Source organism: Sus scrofa, chromosome 14 (genome assembly GCF_054392235.1).
Source record: "Sus scrofa isolate SSC_HxYL_T2T_F1_AM1 chromosome 14, Sscrofa_HxYL_maternal_Yorkshire_Landrace_v2.0, whole genome shotgun sequence".
Lineage (NCBI taxonomy): Eukaryota > Metazoa > Chordata > Mammalia > Artiodactyla > Suidae > Sus > Sus scrofa.
In genome coordinates this window covers 140321470-140346897 of record NC_139396.1, presented here as the reverse complement: position 1 = coordinate 140346897, position 25428 = coordinate 140321470, and the positions used below count along the sequence as shown (strand labels likewise).

At 40.3% G+C, this 25428-nt stretch overlaps 1 protein-coding gene across 7 annotated transcripts in view; it reads left to right on the top strand.

The window, feature by feature from the left end:
- The window catches only part of SORCS1 (sortilin related VPS10 domain containing receptor 1), a 531938-nt gene that overhangs the window by 369374 nt on the left and 137136 nt on the right, over positions 1–25428 (top strand). For all 7 annotated transcript variants that reach the window (XM_084993370.1, XM_084993369.1, XM_084993368.1 and 4 more), the window contains exon 6: positions 15906–15970. In XM_084993370.1, coding sequence (XP_084849496.1) covers positions 15906–15970 — 65 coding nt within the window. The remainder of the gene's footprint in view (positions 1–15905; positions 15971–25428) is intronic.

Below are 25428 nucleotides of genomic sequence, written 5' to 3'. Positions count from 1 at the left end.
CTGCCCATACATCTTAAAATATGATAAATATCTTCCTAAAGAGATGAAAAACAATTGCCCATGTCCTTGTATCTCCCTTTGGGGGATGTTCCCATTCTTGTGAGTCATCCTTCTCCTTGCTATAGTCCATAATTAAAATACTGGCATGGAGTTCCCGTCGTGGCGCAGTGGTTAACGAATCCGACTAGGAACCATGAGATTGCGGGTTCAGTCCCTGCCCTTGCTCAGTGGGTTAACGATCCAGCGTTGCTGTGAGCTGTGGTGTAGGTTGCAGATGCGGCTCGGATCCCGCATTGCTGTGGCTCTGGCGTAGGCTGGTGGCTACAGCTCCGATTAAACCCCTAGCCTGGAAAACTCCATATGCCGCGGGAGCGGCCCAAGAAATAGCAAAAAGACCAAAAAAAAAAAAAAAAAAAAAATACTGGCATGTACGGTGAGCCACAATTAACACATTTTATGTTGAAACAGAGGAATGGGAAAAAGGAAAAAGAAAGGAAAAGACTTACACATGCACATACACTCATGCACAAATAGCTTCATATTAAAGGATTTGTCTGGTAATAGACAAAAGATGAGAAGAAATTAACCAAAAATCTAGGCTATTGAAGTGCCTGGAACAGTACCTGGTGCATGCCATTTATCTTTAAATTTAAAATTTCACTGAATGAAGATGCACCCTTATTTTGTATATCTGTCAAAATAATTCTATTGTTTAACCAATAGAATTATTAAACTTTATTATTTCAGTGGTTGTACGATACCTGCTGATTTAAGAGATGTTAAAATGAAAAAGATAGGAGCTTCTTGGACTTAATGAAATGGGTGCAAGTAAATATGTGTTGAATAAGTGAAAAGTGAGGAATGGATGTAGGAGTTAAGGCAACCACTGGTATTTATTTTTCAAATCAAAGTTTGGATAGGGTTGCTTTAATACATACTAATGGGAAAAGGAAGGGTAAATTCTGGACAGGAAGGTAGTGAAGACCCAGAACCTGGATCATTTGGGTGGAAATGAAATGCAGAGCAGGCCAAGGAAAATCCTAAAACTAACTATAGGACTAGTGAATCCTTGATGACTAGCCCTGATGTGTTTATGCATCAGAATCTAGGAGTCCCCCTGGTGGCTCAGCAGGTTACAAACCTGACTAGTATCCATGAGGATGTGGGTTCAATCCCTGACCTCACTCAGTGGGTTAAGAATCCGGCATTCCCATGAGTTGTGGTGTAGGTTGCAGACGTGGCTCAGATCCCGCATTGCTGTGGCTGTGGTGTCAGCTGGCAGCTGCAGCTCTCACTCAACCCCTAGCCTGGGAACTTTTATATGCTGTACACGTGGCCCTAAAAAAAAAAAAAAAAAAAAAAAAAAAAAAATCATGAGTCTTAGAAAACTAAGGGCCTTTCACATCTGACTTCTAACTCACAGGAATCTCTTATACCAAATTCTAAGAGGATTGAGGAGAGAGTGTTGTCTGTCTATCAGGATCTATCTTTCTCTAAAGACAGTAGTTGAAGGAAATGGACTAGTCCCACTGTTTTTTATCATTGGCTCTGGCACTTAAAACATCAACCCCTCTAAACAGAGTGATTCCATAATTTAGACAAAGCTGTCAAGGTTTTCCCAGACATAGCAAGATGTGCCCTGGAGTGGGGGGATGGAACTTGCTGCGGCATTTATGAGATTTATGGTAAAGGGTTTTACATGAGTGCCGAAGTTTAAGGCAGATAAATCCCAGAAGACAAATACCACCAATAATTGAATTACAAAGCCATTATCATGTGCTGAACAGAGCAACTTTATGACTCTATTGTGACAAGATGAAATTTGTTAGAATATTTATGTGCCTGGAATAGCTTCTGCATCCCCAACCCAGAGAACAAGCTAGCTCTTTCACCTGCCTTCTATGAGAACTTAGCCTTCCTGAGTAATTCAGTAGCCAAGGAAAACAAGGTGCTTAAGAGAGAGGAGTCCAGAACAGCCACAGCGTACAGACAAACCTCACATCTGACCTCGAATGTCAACAGCTCCTGAGCCCAACATCTTCATGTTGTCAGCAGAAATCAGCCTCTTCCCATCGTAATCAGGGCGGCCCTGGACTCTGGCTGTCCATGTTCTTTTCTACTTCTGGACAAATGGAGAGTAAAAATATCCCTGTAGAAAGAGCCATTTTTCTGATCCTAACATTTCGTTGAAAAACATTAACTTCATCTTTTGTGATTGTTGAAGTCCATGAATCATAAACTCTGGACAGCAGAAATGAAACAGCCGTTTTACCTGACTTACAGGGTGAAATGACAACATGGCCAATCCATTCCATGTGATGACAGTGATTTCTTTAAAAACAGATCACTTTGCTGCTTTGCTATGATTGAGTATATCCTTATGAGATTTGGGTAGTTTTCTCGTCATAACTTGTTATTTCGAAATAATTTTAGAATTACAAAAGAATTGCAGAGTTCCCATTGTGGCTCAGTGGATTAAGAACCCAACATAGTATCCATGAGGATGCAAGTTCAATCCCTGGCCTCGCTCAGTGGGTTAAGTCTCCGGAGTTGCCACAAGCTGTGGCATAGGTCACAGATGCCGCTTGGAGCCAGTGTTTCTGTGGCTGTGGCAGGGGTCTGAAGCTTGCAACTCCTATCTGACCCCTAGCCCAGGAACTTCCATATGCCATGGATGCAGCCCTAAAAAGAAGATGAAGAATTGCAAGTTCCCATAGTGGCGCAGTGGAAACGAATCCGACTAGGAACCATGAGGTTGCTGGTTTAAACCCTGACCTCTCTCAGTGGGTTAAGGATCTGGCATTGCCTGTGAGCTGTGGTGTAGCCCAGTGGCTATAGCTCCTATTAGACCCTTAGCCTGGGAACCTCCATATGCCGTGGGTACAGCCCTAAAAAGACAAAAAGACAAAAAAAAAAAAAAAAAAAAGAATTGCAAAGGATAAGAGCATTCCCATATGCTCTTCACTCATATTAACATCTTATTTAACCATGGTGTGATATTCGTAACTAAGAAATTAGCATTAATTTAATACTATCAACTAAACTGGAAACTTTATTTAGATCTCTCCAGGTTTTCTACTAATGCCCCCCCCCCTTTTTTTCCCTCATCCAGGACCCAAACAAGAATCCTACATTGCATTCCTTTGTCATCTTTTTAGTCTCTTCAAATCTTCCCTGTCTTTCCTTGACTTTGATGACCTGGACAGTTTTGAAGCATGCTAGTCAAGTATTTTGTAGAATGTTCCTCAAATTAGGTTAGTCTGATGTTTTCCCATGATGACAGGGTTATATGGTTGAGAAGAAGAATCACAGAAATGGTGTGTCCTTCTCATGCCATCACCTCCAAGAGTGCAAGACATTAGTGTGTCCCACTACTAAGCATGTGAACCTTGATCACTTGATAGTGGTGGCACTTGCCAGGTTTCTCCATTGCAGACTATTTTCCCTATTCCAGCCTCTCTTTGTTGGAGGCAAGTGCCTGAGTCTGGTTCCCATTCGAAGGAAAGAGACTCAAGCTCCAGCTCCTGTCAGGAGTATCAGAAACTGGGTGAACACGTGTTAAAAATCACCATAATCATTAAATATATTGAGGGAGCTACTTTGGGGGGTGATGGACTTTGATGATGCATTTTAGGATTCATCCTTCAATCTTGCCTGCAGTGATTATTCCTGGGGTGGTCTTTTTTTTTTTTTTTTTTTTTTTTTTTGGTCTTTTTAGGGCCACACCCTTAGCTTATGGAAATTCCCAGGTTAAGGGTCAAACCAGAGCTTCAGCTGCCGGCCTATACCACAGCTCATGGCAATGCCAGATCCTTAACCCATGGAGCAAGGCCAGGGATCGAACCTACGTCCTCAAGGATACTAGTTGGGTTTGCTACTTTTGAGTGACAACAGGAACTCCCACCTGGGATATTCTAATGGAAATTTTCCACCCTAATCCCCAATATATGTTTTAGTCCATTCCAACTGCTATAACAAAATACTACATACTGGATGGCTTATAAACCACACACATTTCTTCCTCTCTCGAAGTTTTAGAGGCTGGAAGTCTGAGATCACAGTAACAGTATGGTAAGATTTTTGTCTTTTGTCTTTTTTTTTTTTTTTTTTTTTTTTTTAGGGCCGCACCCACGGCATGTGAAGGTCCCCAGGCTAGGGGTCTAATCAGAGCTGTTGCTGCTGGCCTACGCCAGAGCCACAGCCACTCCAGATCTGAGCCTCGTCTGTGACCTACACCACAGCTCATGGCAATGCTGGATCCTTAACCCACTGAGCACGGACAGGAATCGAAACCACAACCTCATGGTTCCTAGTTGGATTCTTTTCCACTGTGCCACGATGGGAACTCCAGAGTAGTAAGGTTTTGATGAAGGCCCTGGTCTGGATTTCTGGTGCTACCTTCTCACTCTGTCCTCATGTTGTGGAAAGGGCAAGGGAGCATCTCACTCTATTATAAGGGCACTAATCCCATTCATAGCAGTTCCACCTTCATGATTTTCATGATTTAATTACCCACCAAAGGCCTCATCTCCTAATACCATCACCTTGGAGCTTAGGTTTAAACATGTGAATTTGGGGACTTCTTGCTGCAGCTCAGCAGGTTAAGGACCCAATATTGGATGCTGTCTCTGTGAGGATGCATGTTTGATCTCTGGCCTTGCTCAGTGGGTTAAAAATACAGCCTTGCCACAAGCTGCAGCATGGGTCACAGATGGGGCTTGGATCCTGCATTGCCGTGGCTGTGGTGTAGGCCTGCAGCTGCAGTTCCAATTTGACCCCTAGCCTGGGAACTTACAGATGTGGCAGAAAAGAAGAAAACAAAAAACAAAATAACCCTGTGGATTTGGGGGAGACACATTCACACATTGCCTGTTGAGTTAACCCTGACTTTTCTGAGACCCAAAGGGGAGAAAAGAAAAGGGATTTTTTTGTTTTGTTTTGTTTTGTTTTCATGAGAAGGTTCACTGGAGTGAGTCAGGAACTGGGGTTAGTAGTTCCAGCCTGATGCTATCTGAGTGGTGTGACTTTGGGAAAGGTATGTGCTATCCTGAAGCCTTTTGGTTCCCTTTATTGTTAACATATGGTATTCGGATGAGTTTGTCTCCCAAAGTCTTTTTGTCTCCAAGGGATCCCTTAATTCGTATTATTAACTGTAGTGGTAGCTGCATATACTCTTTAACTGGTCACAGCACTATTGTTACTAACACCTGTTCTACAGATGCTACATGGAGTTGTAGAGAAATTAGGAAGCCTCAGTTCCAATCTGACTGTATCATTTAATAACCCTATGACCTTAGGCAAGAAAATCGCTTACAAGACAAGCACAGCCTTTCTTTATCATCATTATTTTTCCTGGATTTGTGTCATATATGAATTTTCTAGTCACACAATATGTGTTCTTATCAAGCTATTGACAGTTGATGAGCAGGACACCATCAAGGGCACACAGCCTTGCAGTCTCTATGTGACATCAATCCCACACGACACACTTGGACACTAGACGTTGTTTGACACCAGTGGACAATTGTTTGTTTTTGGTTTTTTTTCTTGAGGTAGTTAAAGCCCCTTATAGTTTAGATTTTTTTTTTTCCTATACAACTTTTAAGAAATACGTGCAAAGAAAGAAAAAAAAGAGTTCCTGCTATCGTGCAGTGGGTTAACAATCTGACTATAGCCTCTTGGGCTGCAGCAGAGGTGTTGGTTTGATCCCCAGCCCAGTGCAGTGGGTTAAAGGATCCGGTGTGGTGTAGATTACAGCTGCAGCTCAGATTCAGTCCATGGCCTGGGAACTTCCACATACTATGGGTGTGGCCATTAAAAAAAGAGAAATCTATGCATATAATGTATACCTGATATATATTTATATTTCTATACTCTCTTCTCTGTTGAAATGTCAACCTTTTGAGGTTCAGAGAATTTCCTCTCTTTTATTCATTCCTAAGCCCTCAACACCTAGAACAACCACTGGTGCATTATTGCTACATGGCAAATATTTGTTGAATTCATTCATTCATTCATTAAAAATTTTAGAGGATCGGCTGTCCGCCCTGATGGGTATGAAGTATTAAGGATGCCCCAGGAATCCTCAGTTCAGAGCTATGGTCTCCATAGCGAGTTACCTGCAGCAGCACCTGTTACCTGGGGAGAGTGGAAAACATGACTCATTGAGATGTAAGGGGAAGTATTAGAGTTTCTGACTTTTTGTCTGCTATTTGATTTCTATTTTGTGTATATTTTCTAAAGTTAATATATAAGTTATATATATGTGTGTGTATATATATATAATATACTCTAGTGCATTTCCATGACCTCTTACTAATAATGTCATCTATTGGGTGCATGCTCATTTTTTCCTCCTTCAGTGATGTATTCAAATAAAATATTTGGAGATTGCTGCCCTTGGAATTCTCTTATAGAGTTTAATTTCTCTGGGTCAGATTGTCTCCAGTAGCAAAATGCACAGGTTTCCATTCTTCTATACTCTTAAGTGTTCTCCCTTCTTGTCTGAAGTTCTTTGTCCTTTACAGATGTGGGGAGAGAGGGGAATTGGAGAAACTGTCTCATCTCCTTGTCTTCTACTAATATGGGCCTTCTAGTTGCAAGACCTTCACACCTTCTTCCTCTCACTCTGAATTTAAGATTGGCACAGATATACCCCTCCTGGTGTCCCTAGCATTTTTTTCCCTGTTATACTCTCAGAGATTCAGCCTTCTAAGCACTCTTACTGTCATGGTCTGTGCAGGGGGTGGGCAAAAAGAATTTTCCAGTATAGCAAGGTGAGAGAAAGCAAAGTTTATTGAGGCAAGAGACGCTGCTAGTGCCATGGGACAACGTTCTGATAATCAGGGAGAGTTGACCTAGAGCATGTGGTCGTATCTGTTTTTATAGCCCAGAGAGTGGAGAGGTCTTAAGATATACCTTCTGACCCGCTGATTGGTTGGGGAAAGAGGGGTCTTAAGATATATTTTCTGGTTGATTGGGGGTGTATAATGGCCCAGTAGGGATGGGGTGAGCAGTGAGCCACGCACAGTACCTTTCCTAGTAGGGGGCAGGAAGAAATAGGCCAGGTTGTTCAAGGTGGAGGAGGGGGCGTTGTAATGAGAAAGGTTGGGTGATAACAGTATGGAAATTCTTGTCTTGGCCAAAGGCTTTGAGTTCTCTCTCCTTAAAGAGGCCTTGATGTCCAACACTTACTAAGATGGTATCTGAGTTGTAAGTATTCTAAAATTTAAGAAAAGTCCACATCTCTTCCTCATAAAAACATCCCTAGTCTATACTCTCTATCCCTTTGTCATGTGGGACATATTAAACCCCCTTATTCTTTACTTTCCTGACTATAGAAATATTTTTTGTTTTTGTTTTTGTTTTTTTTTTTGTTTTTTAGGGCCACACTCACGGCATATGAAGGTTCCCAGGCTAGGGGTCAAATTGGATCTGTAGCCACTGGCCTACACCACAGCCACAGCAATGCAGGATCCGAGCTGTGTCTGCGACCTACACCACAGTTCACAGCAACGCCGGATCCTTAACCCACTGAGCAAGGCCAGGGATAGAGCCTCCAACCTCTTGGATGCTAGTCAGATTTGTTTCTGCTGAGCCACAACGGGAACTCCCATTCTTGTTTTTATTAATGGTACAGGTTTATTGATATTAAAAGTAATACATGCTCCTTGTAATTTTTTAAATTACTGATAAGCATGATGATCCCTTAACTATGGCTGCCCAATTCTAAAACTTCTCAAAGGTGATTACCATTATGAGTTTTAAATGTATATTTCCAGCAGCATTTTTTTCCTTTTATATGCATTTTTGCTTTGGGTTAATCAATAGACAGTAGTTAGATAAATTGGGTATTTTCATTTAATAGATTGCAATAAAGTAGTTAGAGATCTCTCTCATTAATTTTATGTTCTGGCATGGAACAGTCTCCAAGATATGTTATTGAGTCAAATTAACAAGTTGCTAAAAATACATAGGGTATGAAACTGCTATAGTTTAAAAAGATAAAAAGAAACTTTATTAAAAAAATATTGTGAACTCCTCTTTTACCTTGATCCTAAACTCTTTGATCATTTAAAGTGTATTTCTCTATATCTCACTGGACTATCATTTCTGTTTGGGGATCAGGCTCATGATCTGGTCATGTTCCCTGGTTTCTCTCAGATCTTCTCATCTGTATTCAGGAAACAGGGAGAGAGATGGGAGAGGCCATAAAAATGGGAAAATAAGAATGAAACAGGAAATGCCACCAGTGGTCTAAGAAGCAATGTTATTACATTAGAAAAAGGGAAAGTGGAAGGGGAGGGAAGCATTATAGAAGAATGGTCTATCCTAACTGGTTTAAACCTTGGTCATATTGATGTCTGGATATTAGTGCAAGTTCAAGTGCCCAAGGAGCAGTGGGGGCAAACTAAACGAACCATCGGAGTTTGGAACTGAGAAAGATTTATTGTAGGTTATGCCAGGAGACAGGTGGCTTGTTGCCCTGCAAAAGCCTGAACTCCCCAACCCAAAATTGTAAAGCCTTTTATTTATTTATTTATTTAGCCATTTCTTGGGCTGCTCCCATGGCATATGAAGGTTCCCAGGCTAGGGGTCAAATCGGAGCTGTAGCTGCCAGCCTAAGTCAGAGCCACAGCAACGCATCTGCAACCTACACCACAGTTCCCAGGCTAGGGGTCAAATCGGAGCTGTAGCTGCCAGCCTAAGTCAGAGCCACAGCAACGCATCTGCAACCTACACCACAGCTCACCGCAATGCCGGATGGTTAACCCACTGAGCAAGGGCAGGGATTGAACCCGAAACCTCATGGCTCCTAGTCGGATTTGTTAACCACTGCGCCACACCAGGAACTCCTGTAAAGCCTTTTAAAAGCCAAGTGGCAATTGCGGGGGTGTGGGGGGCGGTTGGTTTCAGGGTAAGTGATCAGCTTGTGATCAGCTTGTGTACAGTTCTCTGATTGGCTAATGGTGAGATAACACTATCTGATTGGTTGATGATGGGGTAACAGCAGGGTGTCACAAGGGTTCCTTAGGAGCCTGTAGGCTTGGGGACTACATGCTCATGAATATCAGGTAGTTAATTTCTTCCATTTGGTAGGGGTTTTAGCATCCATAAAACATCTCAGAAAATGTACATCAGGTGCTATTATCTAGATATTTCAGAGAGGGACTAAAGCAGAGGACATGGAAGAAGAACCTGCCCTGGGAAAGCCCCCTAGGTTCATTCTGGGTTACAGGGACAGACATGCTACTTATTTCTAAGCATTTTCATTGCCCTTTTAACATTCAGCTTTATTTCTACCCAGCAGTTCAATTTCTAATCAGTAACAAACATCCTCACCTCCCACACCCTCCTGAGCCTTAGGCATTCCCTCATTCTGGGCCAGACACCCCACTCCTAACTTTGCTCTCCTACACACACACTCTCTGTCTGTCTGTCTGTCCTACATTTTGTTATTGATATATAACCTAGCAGTCAGGCTTCTGGATTAGGGAGTAAGAATGACATGGTACAGAATTTAATGAGTTTAAGGATGTTGGTCGTGCTGATTCTCAGGAACCATTATTCATTCAAGAAACTAAGCATCATTTTTTTGTTTGTCTATTTATTTGTTACTTGTAGTAGCCACCCTTGCTTCTGGGAAACCAGTGTAACAATGTGGAGACCAGAGGAAAACATTTTCTGGGCTTGAGGGAGAATTAAAATGCCACCTTCGGAGTTCCCGTTGTGGCGCAGTGATTAACAAATCCAACTAGGAACCAAGAGGTTGCAGGTTCGATCCCTGCCCTTGCTCAATGGGTTAACGATCTGGCATTGCCGTGAGCTGTGGTGTAGGTTGCAGACGCAGCTCGGATCCCCAATTGCTGTGTCTCTGGCGTAGGCCAGCATCTATAGCTCTGATTTGACCCCTAGCCTGGGAACCTCCATATTCCGAGGGAGTGGCCCAAGAAATGGCAAAAAGACAAAAAAAAAAAAAAAAAAAAAAGCCACCTTCAGACTGCTTTGCATTTTTTTTCCTCATTACCCCCACAGGGACAGGAGATGAGACCTCAGGCCAAGCTACTATGGTCTCCAAAGGAGACAGTTTGGGGGGTGGGGGGATGCGCTGGTGTTGTGGGATGGAAATCCTATAAAATTGGATTGTGATGATCGTTGTACCACTACAAATGTAATAAATTCATTGAGTAATAAAGAAAAGAAAAAAAAAGTAAACATTGCAGCAGCAGCCAGACTTTCCTGGTAATATTTGTCTTGAGAGCCTAACTAAGCATTGGGTAAAGAGGAAACCCTTGACTGCGGCAAAAATCAGAGTATCCAGCTACTAATCCTTGCTTGCACCCTTGGATTGTTTATGGAGAGAGCCTGCAGGAACCTGAATGTTCCATGGAGAGCAAACAGAAGGAGGGCGGGTGTCTCTCCCCAGCCTCCATTCCTCTTCACATCCCTCCTCATTCCTCCCTTGGCCATTAGCAGCAAGTCTAAATCTAAATAAATAGGTGCTATCCCGACACGGTGTTTATTTTTTAATACTTGCTGTGCAGTTATCTCTATCAGGACATTTTGTGGCTCTGCAGCCTTTATTGAGCAGTATATTAAACTGGTATAAACTCAGACAAAATGCCAGGGGAATGATAAACTGGTGACATTTTTGAGTTTCTCTGTAGAAAATGTCTACAAAGGCTGCATTTGGCTGATTGTATTTCAGAAGACTGATAGTGCACTGCTAACTTCGTGGAGCCCTATATCAGAGAGTGAGTGTTTTATTTGCATTCTTGACTATGAAAATCCTTAGATTTTATTCCAAAACTGCTCCTAAATGTGAGCAGCAACTGAAGATACGGGAAGCATAGAGGCAGGAGGCTAGCTTTGTCTCATTTGTATCAACAGAGCTGGATCTAGCTTGGCCTGAGGGCTTTCACCTTAGACTTTCTTGGGCAGGGAGACTTCTGCATAGATAAATGGGGATACAAGTTCTTCTTTTCAGTGATTTATAAACTTCTGTGCATAACTTTTTTTTTCAGTGATTTATAAACTTCTGTGCATAACTTTTTTTTCAGTGGCATCCCATGGCTTTTAGGATCAAATACAAAACCTTGGCATGCTGCATGCAGTGCCTCAGTTTTCATTTTATTTTCTACCTCTCTACTCTGAAAACATTAGATCTTCCATGTTGACTTACTGGTTCATGCCTCTAGGGATCATCCTCTCTCTGACCTGGTGCCTTTCTACTTGATGTTTATCTGGAATGTTCTTCCACCACCTCTATCCATTGGTCATATTATTGTATATCCTTGAAGATTCAATCCATTGACTCTAAAGGCTTCCTGGACCCTCATTCTCCTCTGGAATTTCTCCTGTGTCTTCAGATACCACATTGAATATTAGAACCTTTGTTTCATTGGATTGCTGTCTCTCCCATAGCTCTAACGGTCATAACAGCAGGAAATCTGTAGCCCTTGTTCTTATCACATAATAAAGCATTAGAATGTTTCACCTAATAAATGATTTTATTTATTCCTGTGGTTGATTTCTAGACCGTTGACTCATCTTTTGTCTTTTGATTTATGATGGTAAATCTTTGCTGCTAATGGAAGACCCATGATATCCCAAGAAGCTTTTATTACCAACATCAATTTTAATTTTCACATGAGGATTAATTTTCACATGAGGATTAATTTTCCCCACCAAACAACACACACCCTTGCTGTGGGCCAGGAATTTGCTAGGTGCTTTAAGATGTATATTCAAGGAAAACTTACTAACATATCATTTTATCCTTAAAAGATAAAATAAGATAAAAGCCCAGAGCTGTGAAGTAACTTACAAATGTCATACATACACATTAATTGATAAATGCTGAAATGGCTGGTTGTGCACTTCCCCTTTGTCCAAAAGCATTCAGAAGATATTTATTGAATATCTGTATATGATAAGCATGGTGCCTAGCCCAAAAATACAAAAAGGTTTGAGCTTATCTGTCAATCAGAGGGACAGGCAAATGAATCACCACTTGAAACATGGCCTAATTTATGCTGTGCAGAAGTATGTGCATGGTTCTGGAAGCCTCAGAAAGGATAACCATCTTAGCTTAAGTGGCACCCCCACTGGGAGGACTTTTCAACTTCACTCATCTACAGCAGAGCCACAGACCAGAAGCATTGAGAAGGCGGAGGTAGGGTAAGAGGTTATTCCAGGCAAAGGCACCAATATTTGCAAGGGTGTGAAGATGTTCCTTCCCTTCTCTGAAATTTAGCTCAGGGAGGGAATTCATTTTCCCAGTTAGACATAAAGATGATATGAAGATATACAAGATACAGCCACCTATTGTCTCTTTATTTAATTAAAGGAATCCTGCACCCGGATTTTTTCATCTCATTTTTATAGAGAGATTCTTTATGAAGCCCAGAATTGGATAGTATAGTAAATATTGACCAGGGTAAAAATGTCTGTATATTTATTGAGGAAACCTTCTTTTCCATGCTCTGGTAAGCACAGAGAATACAGTGACAAAGAAAAACAGAGCACTTGCCTTTGGGGAGTTCAGTGTTTATGCAAAGACATCCAGAAAATTATTATGAACCATGACAGGGATGTATACAGGGCAATCTAGAAACATAAAGCAGAGGTGCCCAAACCTCTGTGCTCAACACCTAAAGTCAGTTACTTACATGATTAGGTAAGGAACCTTGAAGCCATCCTTGAGCTCTTACGCCCAAAAATCAGATCATCAAGAGAATATTTTTGATTAAATTTTATATTTATGCTGATTTTCTTTGATTTATTATTTTTAGCTTTATTGAAGTACGACTGACACATAGAATTATAATATGTATATTTCAAGTGTACAACATGACGACTTGATATACATATACAAATCATATGATTTGATTTCACAAAGTAGAAAGGAATTCCATACCCTTAACACATCCATCACCTCACATATTTACCATTTTTTGTGGATAAGAACGCTTAAGTTCTACTGTCTTAGCAAATTGCAGTTACACGATACAATATTCAGTTATATTCACCATGTTGTACATCAGACCTTCTTCATCTTGTATACTCTTACTGTTCTCTCCCCTTTCCCCACCCGCATCCCCTGCTGCCCAGCCCCTGGCAACCGCTTACCATCATCATCATTAGTAAGAACAACAGTTGATCTTAAAGCATACAGAAAACCATTCGATGCCTCAGTTTCAACCAAAATGTATAAATGGCCTAGAAAATGATACTCTGCAGGTCATCTGCAGTGATGTGTTTCTGCAAAGTGTCTGGTCAGTGACAGCACCATTAAAACCAGCACCTCCATGGACATTTAACATTGTTTGGTTCAGCTCTTGAATTCACCAGTGCCCCAAAGTGAAAGCAGCTATAATTCTTTATAATCTGTGACTACATATCTAGAGGTACCCTAGACCTCCAGGAAAAAGGGCAAGCACATCAGCAAATAAAAGTTGTTGGAAACACTGTGGTCTGACTTTAAAATTTTATTTAGTTGTTGCAGTTATTTTACTCTACATGGGAAAAAAAATTTAGGCGGGGTAAGGGAATTGGTTAGCCACCATTGACTTTGGAAAGACAAAGGACTCTGTTTTGGTTCTGTCCCTTTCCATTAGTTGATAAGAGGGAAATGTCACTTGAAACAATAGCTCTTTCCTTTAGAGATGATAAAAGATTAAGAGACTCCTGTTTTTATTTATATGGGGTCATGTGCACATGGGAAGATGCAACTGGATACACAAAAATCATTGTGCCTCCTATTGACACTGACCACAATCCAAGGAGGGGTAGGTTTGCTTGCTAGTTGCAGCACTGTGTTTCTGGACCCCAGCTTCTGGGAGTCATAGTTGCTGGTTATTTGAAGGAAAAAATTTGCAGCAGATAAGGTGGGAGGTGAACAGTAGGTTACTACCCGGTGATAATTTGCAAAAACCAGTTACCTGCTAAGCTTTCTAGTTTGAGTGTTGCCAGAAGGGAGTTTGTTTTCTTTTTTAATGCTCATGACTGTGACCTTGGCAGTAGAGGTCACTTCTGAGTCCAATCAGTGCTTCGCTGTGGCAAGTGGAGAGCTGCCTTACCCAGACAAGCAGTCACTAAGGCACTTGACCAAAATGATAATGGCAAAAGTGTCACTGTCTAACTGTGCTCAGATTCTAACCAGGCCAAATGTCTATGTGTATGCCCCTGTCTCTTTGAGGGGAATTGTAAAACCCTTGTTAGGACATTTCTGCTTTCTGGGAAAAAAAAAGAGCAGAGTTTAATGTTTCTAGCATAGGTTCTGAATTTCAGGCTGTGTATCAATCAAAGAAAAGTTGACAGTGATAATAGGGCTTTAAGGAGATTTCTTAGGATGAAGAGAGACTAAGTTTGCAAGGCTTCAGACACTTTGAGTTGGGAAGATGAGTTCAAATAAGAAGAGTTCTGGGAATGCCCTGAGGACAATGATTAAATCACTTCAAAGAGCTCACAGACCATTATACACTCTCCCTACCTTCCTCCCCTCCTTATTCCTTCTTTCCTTCATTCTTTTCTTCTGTCATTCATCATTTGACTATCTATTGTATTGTAACTCAGGCATTATTTTATGCATATATATGCATATTCATATAAAAATATGAAGTGTTTAAAACAAAGCTCCTCCAATGGCTCTCAGTTTGGAATGTGTTGGGGGGAGCTGCTTTTACTTGGAGAAAGACACAAAAATAATTATTTATAACAAAGCTTTACAGTATTTATATAAAAAAGAAATATTTGTTGGAAGGAAGAGAACGGTTTTCCTGGTGACACTGAGAAATAGCAATGGAGGAAGCGACTTTCTAGATGTGTCTTAAAATAAGAGTCAAAGAAGACAAGGTGAAACTGGAGAAGGGCCTTTCAAGCTGAAGAGAAAAACATATAGAGGCTCACAGGGGCCTGAGGAAAGAAACAAGGCACCTTCAGGGAGGGGCAGGAGATGGGGTGGCTAAAGCAAGGTGGGTCTTGGGTACCCTGAGTCCTGGACTTAATGTGTGTTTTTTAACATCTGTGTTTTCTCACATGGATTAGATGGCTGGGTTGAGTGGCTCAGGACAGGCAGAAGGAGACCAGTTTTAAGGCATGTTACTGTTTTCTACGTGGAAATGGAACAGATTAAATGAAAGCTCTGCAAATCTGATGAAAAAAAAGTCTATAGACAGTCCCAAGTTTAATTAATCTTGCTGTATGAAAGTCTTAGAGTATGATTGTCTATATGAACTTATGTAACAGAATATTATTTTCTACTTAATATGGCTCACTGCAAGATAAGTGAACAATATGTGCCTTCAAGGCATTTTAAATAGACTTGTGTTTTACTTACACGTGTGGTTTCTGGCACATACCTTTCGGTGTGGTGCATTTGCATTTCCCCCTTCACACAAGTTCAACAATACAGAAAATGGTGACTCTATGCTATTCTGGCCACTGTATTGGTTGGGTCACATGGTGTGTTCATAGGGTAATAGTAGATAGTTATGCAATTTTTAAATGAAAAAAAATTAATTAGATCTGTTTTCAATGTAAATCACTGTTCAAGTCACCCAGCTAAAACAGCCTGCCTGGCATCTGCCTGATAAGTCTTGAAAGTTTAATACACTGCGGGTGAGATTGTTCCATATGACAAGCATGGGACTTATTTGCAAGTCTGAGCTAATAACACACAATATCCTTGCCGGAGTTAAGCCTGGCCTTCATCAAATATAGGTTTCATTATCGTTTTTATTTGAAGTGGAAATTTTACTGTCAGGCTATATAAATACATACAGTAGATGTATTCCAAGGATGGTGGTTTTAGAATCCTGTGGACACTAGCGGTCTGTGGGCTCAGTTGAGAGTTTCTAAGGCACATGGAAATTAATTAATGTTGATGTTTCTCCATCATTTAGGTCTGTGATGGGGTCAAACAAGGAACCAGATCTTGTGCATCTCGAGGCCAGAACTGTGGATGGTCGTAAGTAAAGCAACTTTTCCACCATGATAATGTTTTATCAATCTGCCATCAATCAAATCTGCATTAAAGGAAATCACAGCTGCAATAATCTAAGTCATTTGGAATTGAGGACATTTTTTTTGTCCTTTGTAACCTAAAATTGTCTTAATAATTCTCAATGATTCTCATCCAATCAGGTTTTTTTTTTTCTTTGCAAGTGTTGAGAAAATTCCAAAATGCCTTTTTTCTAAAGTTAACAGTTATTATTGTGTTATTGCTGCTGTTTTGTTTTGATTTATTTTTCCAATTTCCTTACTTTTATCGTATATTATCCAGGCACCACCTCACTGTTTTTCGTTTGGTTTTTCGGTTTTTTGGGTTTTTTTTTTTTTTTTTTTTTTGCTTTTTAGGGCCACACCCATGGCATATGGAGGTTCCCAGGCTAGGAGTCTAATCAGAGCTTCAGCTGCCAGCCTATGCCACAGCCTCAGCAACACCAGATCCAAGCCATGTCTGTGACCTACACCACAGTTCACAGCAACACCAGATCCTGAACCCACTGAGTGAGGCCAGGGATCGAATCTGCAACCTCATGGTTCCTAGTTGGATTGTTTCTGCTGCACCACAATGGGAACTCCTGTCTCACTGTTTTGATGAGAGATGCCAAAAGCACTTGGAAAGGACTGAGAAAAAAAAAAAAAGAATCATCCCAAATATTCCCGTCATAAAGGGCAGGAGGGAAAAGTCAGTTGGTGGTTCTGAACAACCTCAGTTAAGTTGGTGACAGTGGACAACCACACTTCCTGTGGGCTTTGTGGCTTTAGCACACAATAAAGAGGAGGGTTGCAGATCCAGGATCCAAACCCATGTCTGAGTCACTCACAAATTCACTATCAGAGAGACAAGGAAATATTTGGCTTGAGCAAGAAAGAGGAAAAGAGTACAGTAGGGAGAGCAGAGTATTTTCTCTCTAAAGCCATGAGTGAAACATCAGGCAGTTATAAGTAGGTGGACTTTGCTTGGGTAATGTGCTTCCCTTGATGAAGTCTGCGATTTAGTGTAAGATGCTAAAGAGTAGTTAAGGAAAATGAGTGGAGAGTCTGGAGAGTCGGGGACCATTTTGTTATTTCCTCCATTATATTCTTTTCTAGGTAGTTTCAGCTCCTCCCTATATCTTCCAGGCCATCTTATGTGAATGATCAGCATTTCCAGTTGTTCAAAGTTCCAATTTTCCCTGTTTCTTAGTTTGATTCTAATTGTGACTGTAATTAACAGACACTTTCTTCAATAATGTATATACCTTGGTTTCCTTGTCTGGAAAAGGATAATTACAACCTCATATATCTTATGAGAATTAAGTGAATTAATAGATGTAAGTGCTTAAATGGTATTTAAAATACCTTGTTTAATGAATGATAGCTGTTAGCACTTATCAAGCATCATCACATCATATTTCACTCACCTCTAATGAGAGAGTAAGCTTTTGAATACATGGATTATCTCTGTCTCATTCGAGATAAAAACTAGGTTTTAATATAAAAACTAGGCCAACAATAGAGATTGGATGAATAATTGGGAAGTTTAATTTATGTTAACCTGATTAGTATAGTCTGATTTCCATTTTTGGTACTATCATATTTTTCAAGTTGCTTTTCATCATTTTATCCATGTTTATAATTGCCTTGGACTGCATGATTCTAAATATTTAAAAAAAATGAATATCAGAAAAGTTCACTTGCTTATTGTGTGATCTTTAAAAAGTTACTTAAACTCTTTAATGCCTCTGTTTCCTCACCGTAAATTAAACAAGTTAATGATAATGATTCTTGTAGTAGCTAACATTTACTGAGCACTTGCCTCCTACTAAGAATTATGCCAAAGTATCCTTCCATACTATTTCATGGTTAATCCTCCCAACTTGTAAGTTGGGTGAGGATTTTACAGGTGAAGAAACCAAGGCACAGAAAGTTTAATATATTTAAACAACAGCACCATGGATGTCCTTCCCTTTCTTTGGCCCTGAGGATCTCTAGAAGGGGATACTGCTGGGCTCCAGATGGGCACTGCAAGTGAAAAGGAAGAAGAGAAATGAGATAAATATGTAGAAGGAAAAAGGAAGAAGAGTCAGATGAGAAGGAAGATGTCTGGAGTGTAGAGAAGGAATGCCGGAGTCCAGCTCCAGCAGCCGGGGATTCCTGTGGGGATGGTCAGCAGATGCACACGTAGACAGCCTCTTTGTCCCTTCTTTCAGGGCGCTGGACCGGTCAAATTTTATTAGCATAAGTGGTTGATTATATAGACAGTTTTTCACTACAGATTACGTCATAGTGTTAAAAGTACATTGGTTAACTATTAGGCTTTGTTTTTTGATCACATGGTACAGTAGCAGTACGTCATGTTTTAAAATCTTCAGTTTAACTAAATTTAGTGAGTGCAATTCAAGGACAGACAGGCACAGCGTATCATGTGGGAAAGAGGAGACCCAGCACAAACCATCTCATGGCCAGCCAATTTTTACAAGCTGAAGAGGCCACAAACATAACAATTTTTGTCTTCAGACTAGTGTCTATCTTCACAGTGTCCTTGGCAGGGAGACTGTGAGAAAATACAAATCAACTTAGCTAGCTACCACTAAAAGTTTCTAAAATCAAGGACAAAACTCACAGCTGGGTTTCTTTTGATCAAGAATAATATATGTCTAGCTTCTATAGAACTCATTAAAATCCTAACTCTAAAGTTTACTGTATAACTAGTTAGTAGATAAACACTCTATTTTAATTAAGTTGGATTTAAATAGAGGAAAGTCCTTCAGGATGAAATTCTTATTATACTATTATTGTAATTTTGTTAAATCACAAATCACCACAGGAAAATAAGAATAGGAAATAAGAATAATAAGTAAATAATCAGGAAAGATTGAGGAAAACTGAATAACAAAACAACAGGAAAGACTAGGTCACCAGCGAAACAATCCATGTTCTCAGGCACAAACTTGGAAATTGTTTTCCCAGGAAAGCCCCAATTTTTCCCCATCAACATCAAAATGAGAGCTGTGTAACCTGAGGCCTGCCCTCGGCTTGTACCATGCAGGCAGGCTTTCGTCCTGACCAGAAGCCCACCTTTGGCATGCACCATTCAGGCAGGCCCCTTTTTCTGATTAGGAGCCTGCCCTCAGTTTTGTACCGTTCAGGCAAGCTCCCTTCCTTGGCTCCTTTCATCTTCTCCGCTCCCTGCAAAGGAAGAGAATGGCCTCTCCAGTTACCGCAGCGCCAAGTTGTTCAGCACTGAACCAGAGCGTGATTTTTTGAGACCTTTCCTGTTTCGGAAGTAGCCCTCACAATTCGAAAACTTTATCCTCACTGACACTGAGCCTGTCTACTCTCCTCCACTCTTCTGATGGGAAGGCACATGATACTGATGATTTACCGGCTTACAGCTAGAAGAAGCTGGTCACCCCTGCCATCCAAACTCTCCAGAGACCACACCTACTCCATTACTATGCACTCACAGGGAGATTTTTTATCTCCAGAGGCTCCTTTCCCCTTTTGGGGAATGAATATATTCTTTGGCAGAATCAGTGGGGGGAACAGATCAGAGTCCAAGCTCACCATCTCCATCCTCTTTTATAAACTGAGGCAGGGCTGTGATATGTAAGATGCCCAGACTGTACCAGACATAGAATAAACTCAACAGGTTAGAGCTTCTTTCTCACCTCTTAGTGTGCTCTCTCTGGTGGCGACCAGATCTGATGATATTGTCTTGGATTCCAAGGTCTAGTTCTTGGTACACCATAGTCAGAGCTGTCTTTTTCCTAAGTCAGAAGTTGCCATGTTCTCCACTTAAAGCTTTGTTTTACTTCCCATTGCTCTAATAATAAAGAACCAAGTTCTCACCTCCGCCTGTAGCTGCAGCATAATCTGATGCCTACCCATTTCTTCAGCCCCATCTCACTCTGTGTCTTTCTCATTCCTCTACAATTCGCTTTGGGTTTGCTCTCAGTTCTTGGAACCCGCAAGGTTCTGTCACCCTATAAGGCTCCATACCTGTTGTTTCCTCTGCTTGAAATACCTTTCTTTCTTCCCCCTCCCCTTTCTTCACTCACCTCTCTGGGTAAGCATCCATTTCTTTTGTTTTTTTTTTAACATTTTAATTTTGAAATAATTTTAGACTCACATAAAAGTTGCAAAAATAGCACCAAGTTCTTCTGTACCCTTCACCTAGCTTCCTTCAGGGATAACATCCAGTATCACCATAGCAGAACCAGGGAAAGCAACCATTTCTTAAGGAAGTATTTCTTGAACTCCTAATCTAAACCAGCTTATTTTGTTTGCTTTCATCCAATTCTGTTATTTTTCTTTATGATGCTCATCTTAGTTTGACATTACGCATTCCATTTACGTGACTGTTTGATCATGACTTTTCTTCTCTGCCAGCTTATAAATTCTGTGAGGGTAGGTGCAATGTATTCCTTTGTTCAGTATTGCATCTCCAGCACATGCCAGAGTGTCTACATGTAAATGGGGCTTAATAAGTATTTACTGAATGAATGAATGAATGATCACACAGTTGAGCAAGTGTCAGGGTTACCAGCTGGCCACCTAACCTCACTTACCAAGTTGTCTGAAAATTTTAAAGCATTTCATCTTGAACTTTAACATGCAAATGACCCACCTAGGGATCTTGTTAAAATGTGGATTGTGACTCAGTAAGGGCCCAAGAGTCTGCATTCCTAACAAGCTCCCAGGTGAAACCAATGCCACCGATCTGTGGAACATGCTTAGAGTAACAAAGACCCACAACAGAAAACTAATGAAAAAGCTTTAGTGTCCGTCTCCCATGACTACACCCCTTGTTTAGAAAGCTCTAGATGGAATTGCATCCCAGATTGCTTTTATTTTCAAGCTTTGGGGGATAGTGCTGCTTTCTGACTTGTGTCATCTAAGGCACATAACCCCATATCCTGAAAGCAACCAGGCCATCACTTCCTCTGATCTGTACGTTTCTCTCACCCAACATTATTCCTGTGCTCCCTGCAGGTGTGGAGGTTGATAATGCCAAACTGTCATCTCAGGCTTAGCTTTCACAAGGCATGAAAGATATCAGTTCTAATTTTATTTACTTTATTTTACTTTTTTGCAAAGGCAGCATCTTCAAAAACTATCCAAGAGTGAAAATTCAATAAAGGGATTTAATTCGGAAAGTTATCCCTGTCAAAACAAAACAAAACAAAAAAACCCCTGCCAACTTAAATAAAGGATCTATGCATATGACACATGACCTGGCTGAGTATAAAAGAAATGAGATCGTTCTCAGTATTGTATTCCCTCTGTCTGTCTGTCTGCCTGTCTTCAGGAGAGTCAGTAACCAGGGCCTCAGGTCAAAGGAACATAGAGGAGGAGGAGGAAGAAAAGTACACAGAGAGGTCAGAGGAGCCAGCTATTAGCAAATGTAACTGAGAGTGTATTTATCAAAATCAGACTCCGGGCTGGCCAGTTGCTCCAAGAATTCCAGTGTCTCTGTGTTATCTTTCTCCCCATTCCATGATTGGGACCCCTCTTGTTTTTCTATCTCTTTGCTACTGTTTAGTACAAAATTTAAATATATGGGATCCATTGTTTATATTCAATATCCGATAGGCTATATGCCAAAATAGTATCTATTTATATTTTACTTTGAACATTTTTTTTTCCTGATTTGATGGTTTTAAGAATTTTGTAGCCAATGCACTGAGCATATGACACAGAAAAAAAAAAAATTCCCCCTCACTTATTTGGCTCTTCCCCATGAAGTGAATTGCAGATGCTTCTCTGAGCATTTTTTTTTTTAATCCAGGCATGGCTGATGTACAATATTATAGTAGTCTCAGGTGTACAAAAAAGCGATTAAGTTATGCATGTATCTAATTTTTTAAATGATTTTTATTTTTTCTATTATAATTGATTTACAGTGTTCTGTCAATTTCTACTGTATAGCAAAGTGACTCAGTCATATATGTGTGTGTGTGTGTGTGTGTGTGTGTGTGTGTATATATATATATGTATATATATATATATATATTTTTTTTTTCTCACATTATCCTCCATCATGTTCCATCCTAAGTGACTGGACATAGTTCCCTGTACTATACAGCAGGACTTTTCCAGATTCTTTTCCATTATAGGTTATTGTAAGATATTGGTATCGTTCCCTGTGCTATGCAGTAGGACCATGTTGTTTAATCAGCTTTATATATAGTAGTGTGTATCTGCTAATCCCAAATTCCCAATTCATCCCTGCTCTCCCCCTTTCCTTTGGTAGACTCACTGTCTGTGAGTCTTTATCTGGGCTTAGTATTTGAAGTTTAATTTTAGTCTCATTTCACATATCTCTAAATCGCATTTTATGATTAATTTCTATTTCAATGAAAGTCTCTCTTGTTGAGGAGAGGTGAACTCTGGAAAGCTTTTGCTCTGTGAGGGTCTATGACCCACATAAGGTTTCTTCCCAACAGTTCTCTGAATGTTGTTCTGAGATGTTCTGTAGTTTACAACCACAACAGGGATGTTATTCTCTTCTCGTCCTGCCTTTCTGCCTTGGGAGGCCAGCTAAAGGGCGCAACCTCAATGACAATCAATCATAGCAAGTATTACTGCAAATTTTTGAATATATTTATTGGCTGTGGCATTTGTTATTGGCCCCTGCACTCAACCGAGAACAAATTGACAGGCCCTTATTCAGGAAACAAAAATTTTACTGTTTAAATACCCTGTGTGTGTGGGGAGACTGAGTGTGTACATATACACACACTATATACCTAATATATTTAAATTGCTACCCAGTGCATTAGGCTAGTAAAAAGGAAACCTGCGTTCTATTGATTTACTTAATATAAGTACATGTATGTGTGTGTGTGTGTGTATGCATGTAATATATATAGTTAGAAAATATTGACCAAACTGTTAGATTGAAAAGCTTTGTGAAAAGTCATGTCTTACTTATTCTTGGTTCTAGGTATAGAACATAGCTTAGAATCTGGTGTATTCAATGTATGTTGACTTAATAAATACCTGTGTGTGTCACTGTATGGGCATATCTTCTTAAAGAAGGGCCTGTAGTTGTTCTGTGGTAGCCTAGTGATTACATATCTGGTGTCACTGCTATGGCGCAGGTTCTATCTCTGGTCCAGGAACTTCTGCATGCTGTGGGCACAGCCAAAAGGGAAAAAAAAAAAAAAAGGAGAGGGGACCTTTAACCATAGTATGTAGAGTTCCTTAGGGCTAATGGATGAGTGTGAGAAACTCAGAGTCTCTGAAATCATGTACCACTTAGTATGTGTGTACGTGATTTGGAGGAAAAGGACGTAACTTTTATCAGGACTCTTTGTGTGGTAATTGCACATGGATCTGCAGTTTTATATCTGTGCTCATCTATGTATATTATCCTGTTAGAGAACCTGCACTACCAAGTTGGGACTTTCTTGCTTCTCCCTTTTACTTCTGAAATGAAAGGCCTGGCTGGTGACCTGAATATTTCTGCACTTGCAGTGATCTGTGCTAGCAGGGACAGGGAACAATTCCTGGTCTCCATGTCTATTTGCATGAGTAACTAACCTTGTAACACCTTGCTGTAGGACTAATCTCTTTCACTGGGGAACCAACAACCTTAGCGCTTTAACCAGCCGTGAAAATACTGCCCCCAAACTCTTTCTGAAGTGGACCTCAAATCAGCATTTTGTAAGCGGAGGTAAAAATGAAAGGAAACTCACCACTCTATTCCACCACCATCCCACTCATTCTGGTTGTGGGTGAGAGTGAAACATCTCATTTTTACTTCCCATTTTCCACTCCTGCAATTGAATTGTTGTCTTGAACAGCATGCATATTAACATCTGGATAAGGGAGCACTGCTGAAATACTGTAGGAGCAGAGCATCGCAGACACAGAGACCTCAGTTCTCATCTGTCCTCACTTTATTAACAATGAAGTGGTTTGAGTTCATACAGTAAGCTTTCATTACTTTCATACCAGCAAAAGTAGCGAAAATTGACAGAACACTGAAAACTAGCTATGGGAAACTGAAAACTAGGATGGGAAAAAAAATCATTTTATACATATATATATATTTTTAAAAAGTAGCACTGACAACAATACAGAAGATAAGCAGTACTCCAGTGTGCCAGGTGAAAAAGAGAATTCACTTCCTGACCTTCATTCTCATTCCCCAAAATTGGTATTAAAAATATTTGTTTTCTTTTTTATTATCCCAGAAATTATTTGGGTTTCCTGGATAAAAGTATTATTTACACGTACATACACACTCACAAATGTTCATAGTGTAAAACTTTTATGCCAAAGTCTGCGTGAGTGCACACAGGAGCAACTTAAAAATCTTTCCAGCACATGTAAATTTAGCCACTTCGTGGTTAATCACTACATAGAAACCTATTATGTACTCAACTATGATTTTGTTAATCACTGTCTCATTGATAGGCATATAGATATTGGGGACATTTAGAATAGTGCTGATTCATTCACATGCACACATATTAACTTATTTGGTTAGAAAGCATTCAAACATGTATAAGCAACCAACACTGCTCAAAGAAAAATTACTGAAGGGAAATCTCTGGGTATGAAATTGTATACATTTAAAATATGTACAGACTTAGTCACATTGCCCTCTGAAATAGTTGTAGCATTGCATACTTTTCATTTGTTGTTTGTTTGTTTTGCTTTTTAGGGCTGTACCTGCAGCATATGGAAGTTCCCAGGCTAGAAGTCAAATCAGAGCCTCAGCTGCCAGCCTACCCCACAGCTACAGCGAAGTGGGATCCGAGCCACATCTTCCACCTACACCACAGCTCATGTCAATGCCAGATCAATAACCCACTGAGCAGGTCCAGGGATCGAACCCGCAACCTCATGGTTTGCAGTTGGGTTCATTACTGCTGAGCTACAACGAAAGCTCCTCATTACATACTCTTTGAATATGAGAGTGCCTGTGTTTGCAAGCTCTCAATAGTCCATAATATTATGAAAAGTTTTTTAAACATAACCCATCTGCTGAGCAAAAATGTGGCATGTCCTTATTGTTTTAATTTGCATTTATTTAATTAAGAATGATGTTAAGAATTTGTATTTATTTTTCTTGGCTGTTTGTATTTCGTCTTCAGTGAACCTTCAAGAGATATCACATCTCTTTAATGTTCCTAGAGAACAGCAACACTGGTATTTTTATGCAAATCTAAAAATACCACACTTGCCACCCCTGCTCCAGCCAGAGTCCCAACACAAGTACACCCGCTGGATTATTAGACTACGCATTTCATAGCCTTCACCTACCTTCTCCATCAAACAGTTAATGTATTTAGTAGCTTCTAGGGTGGTGCCTGGGGGGAGGTTAGAAGTTTGCATTTCTGGTTGGCTTCAGATTCTAAAAGGTCCCTACTACTTCCTGACATGTTTAGCAGATACCCTCCCCCTTCCTTTCTGTCCCCAGAT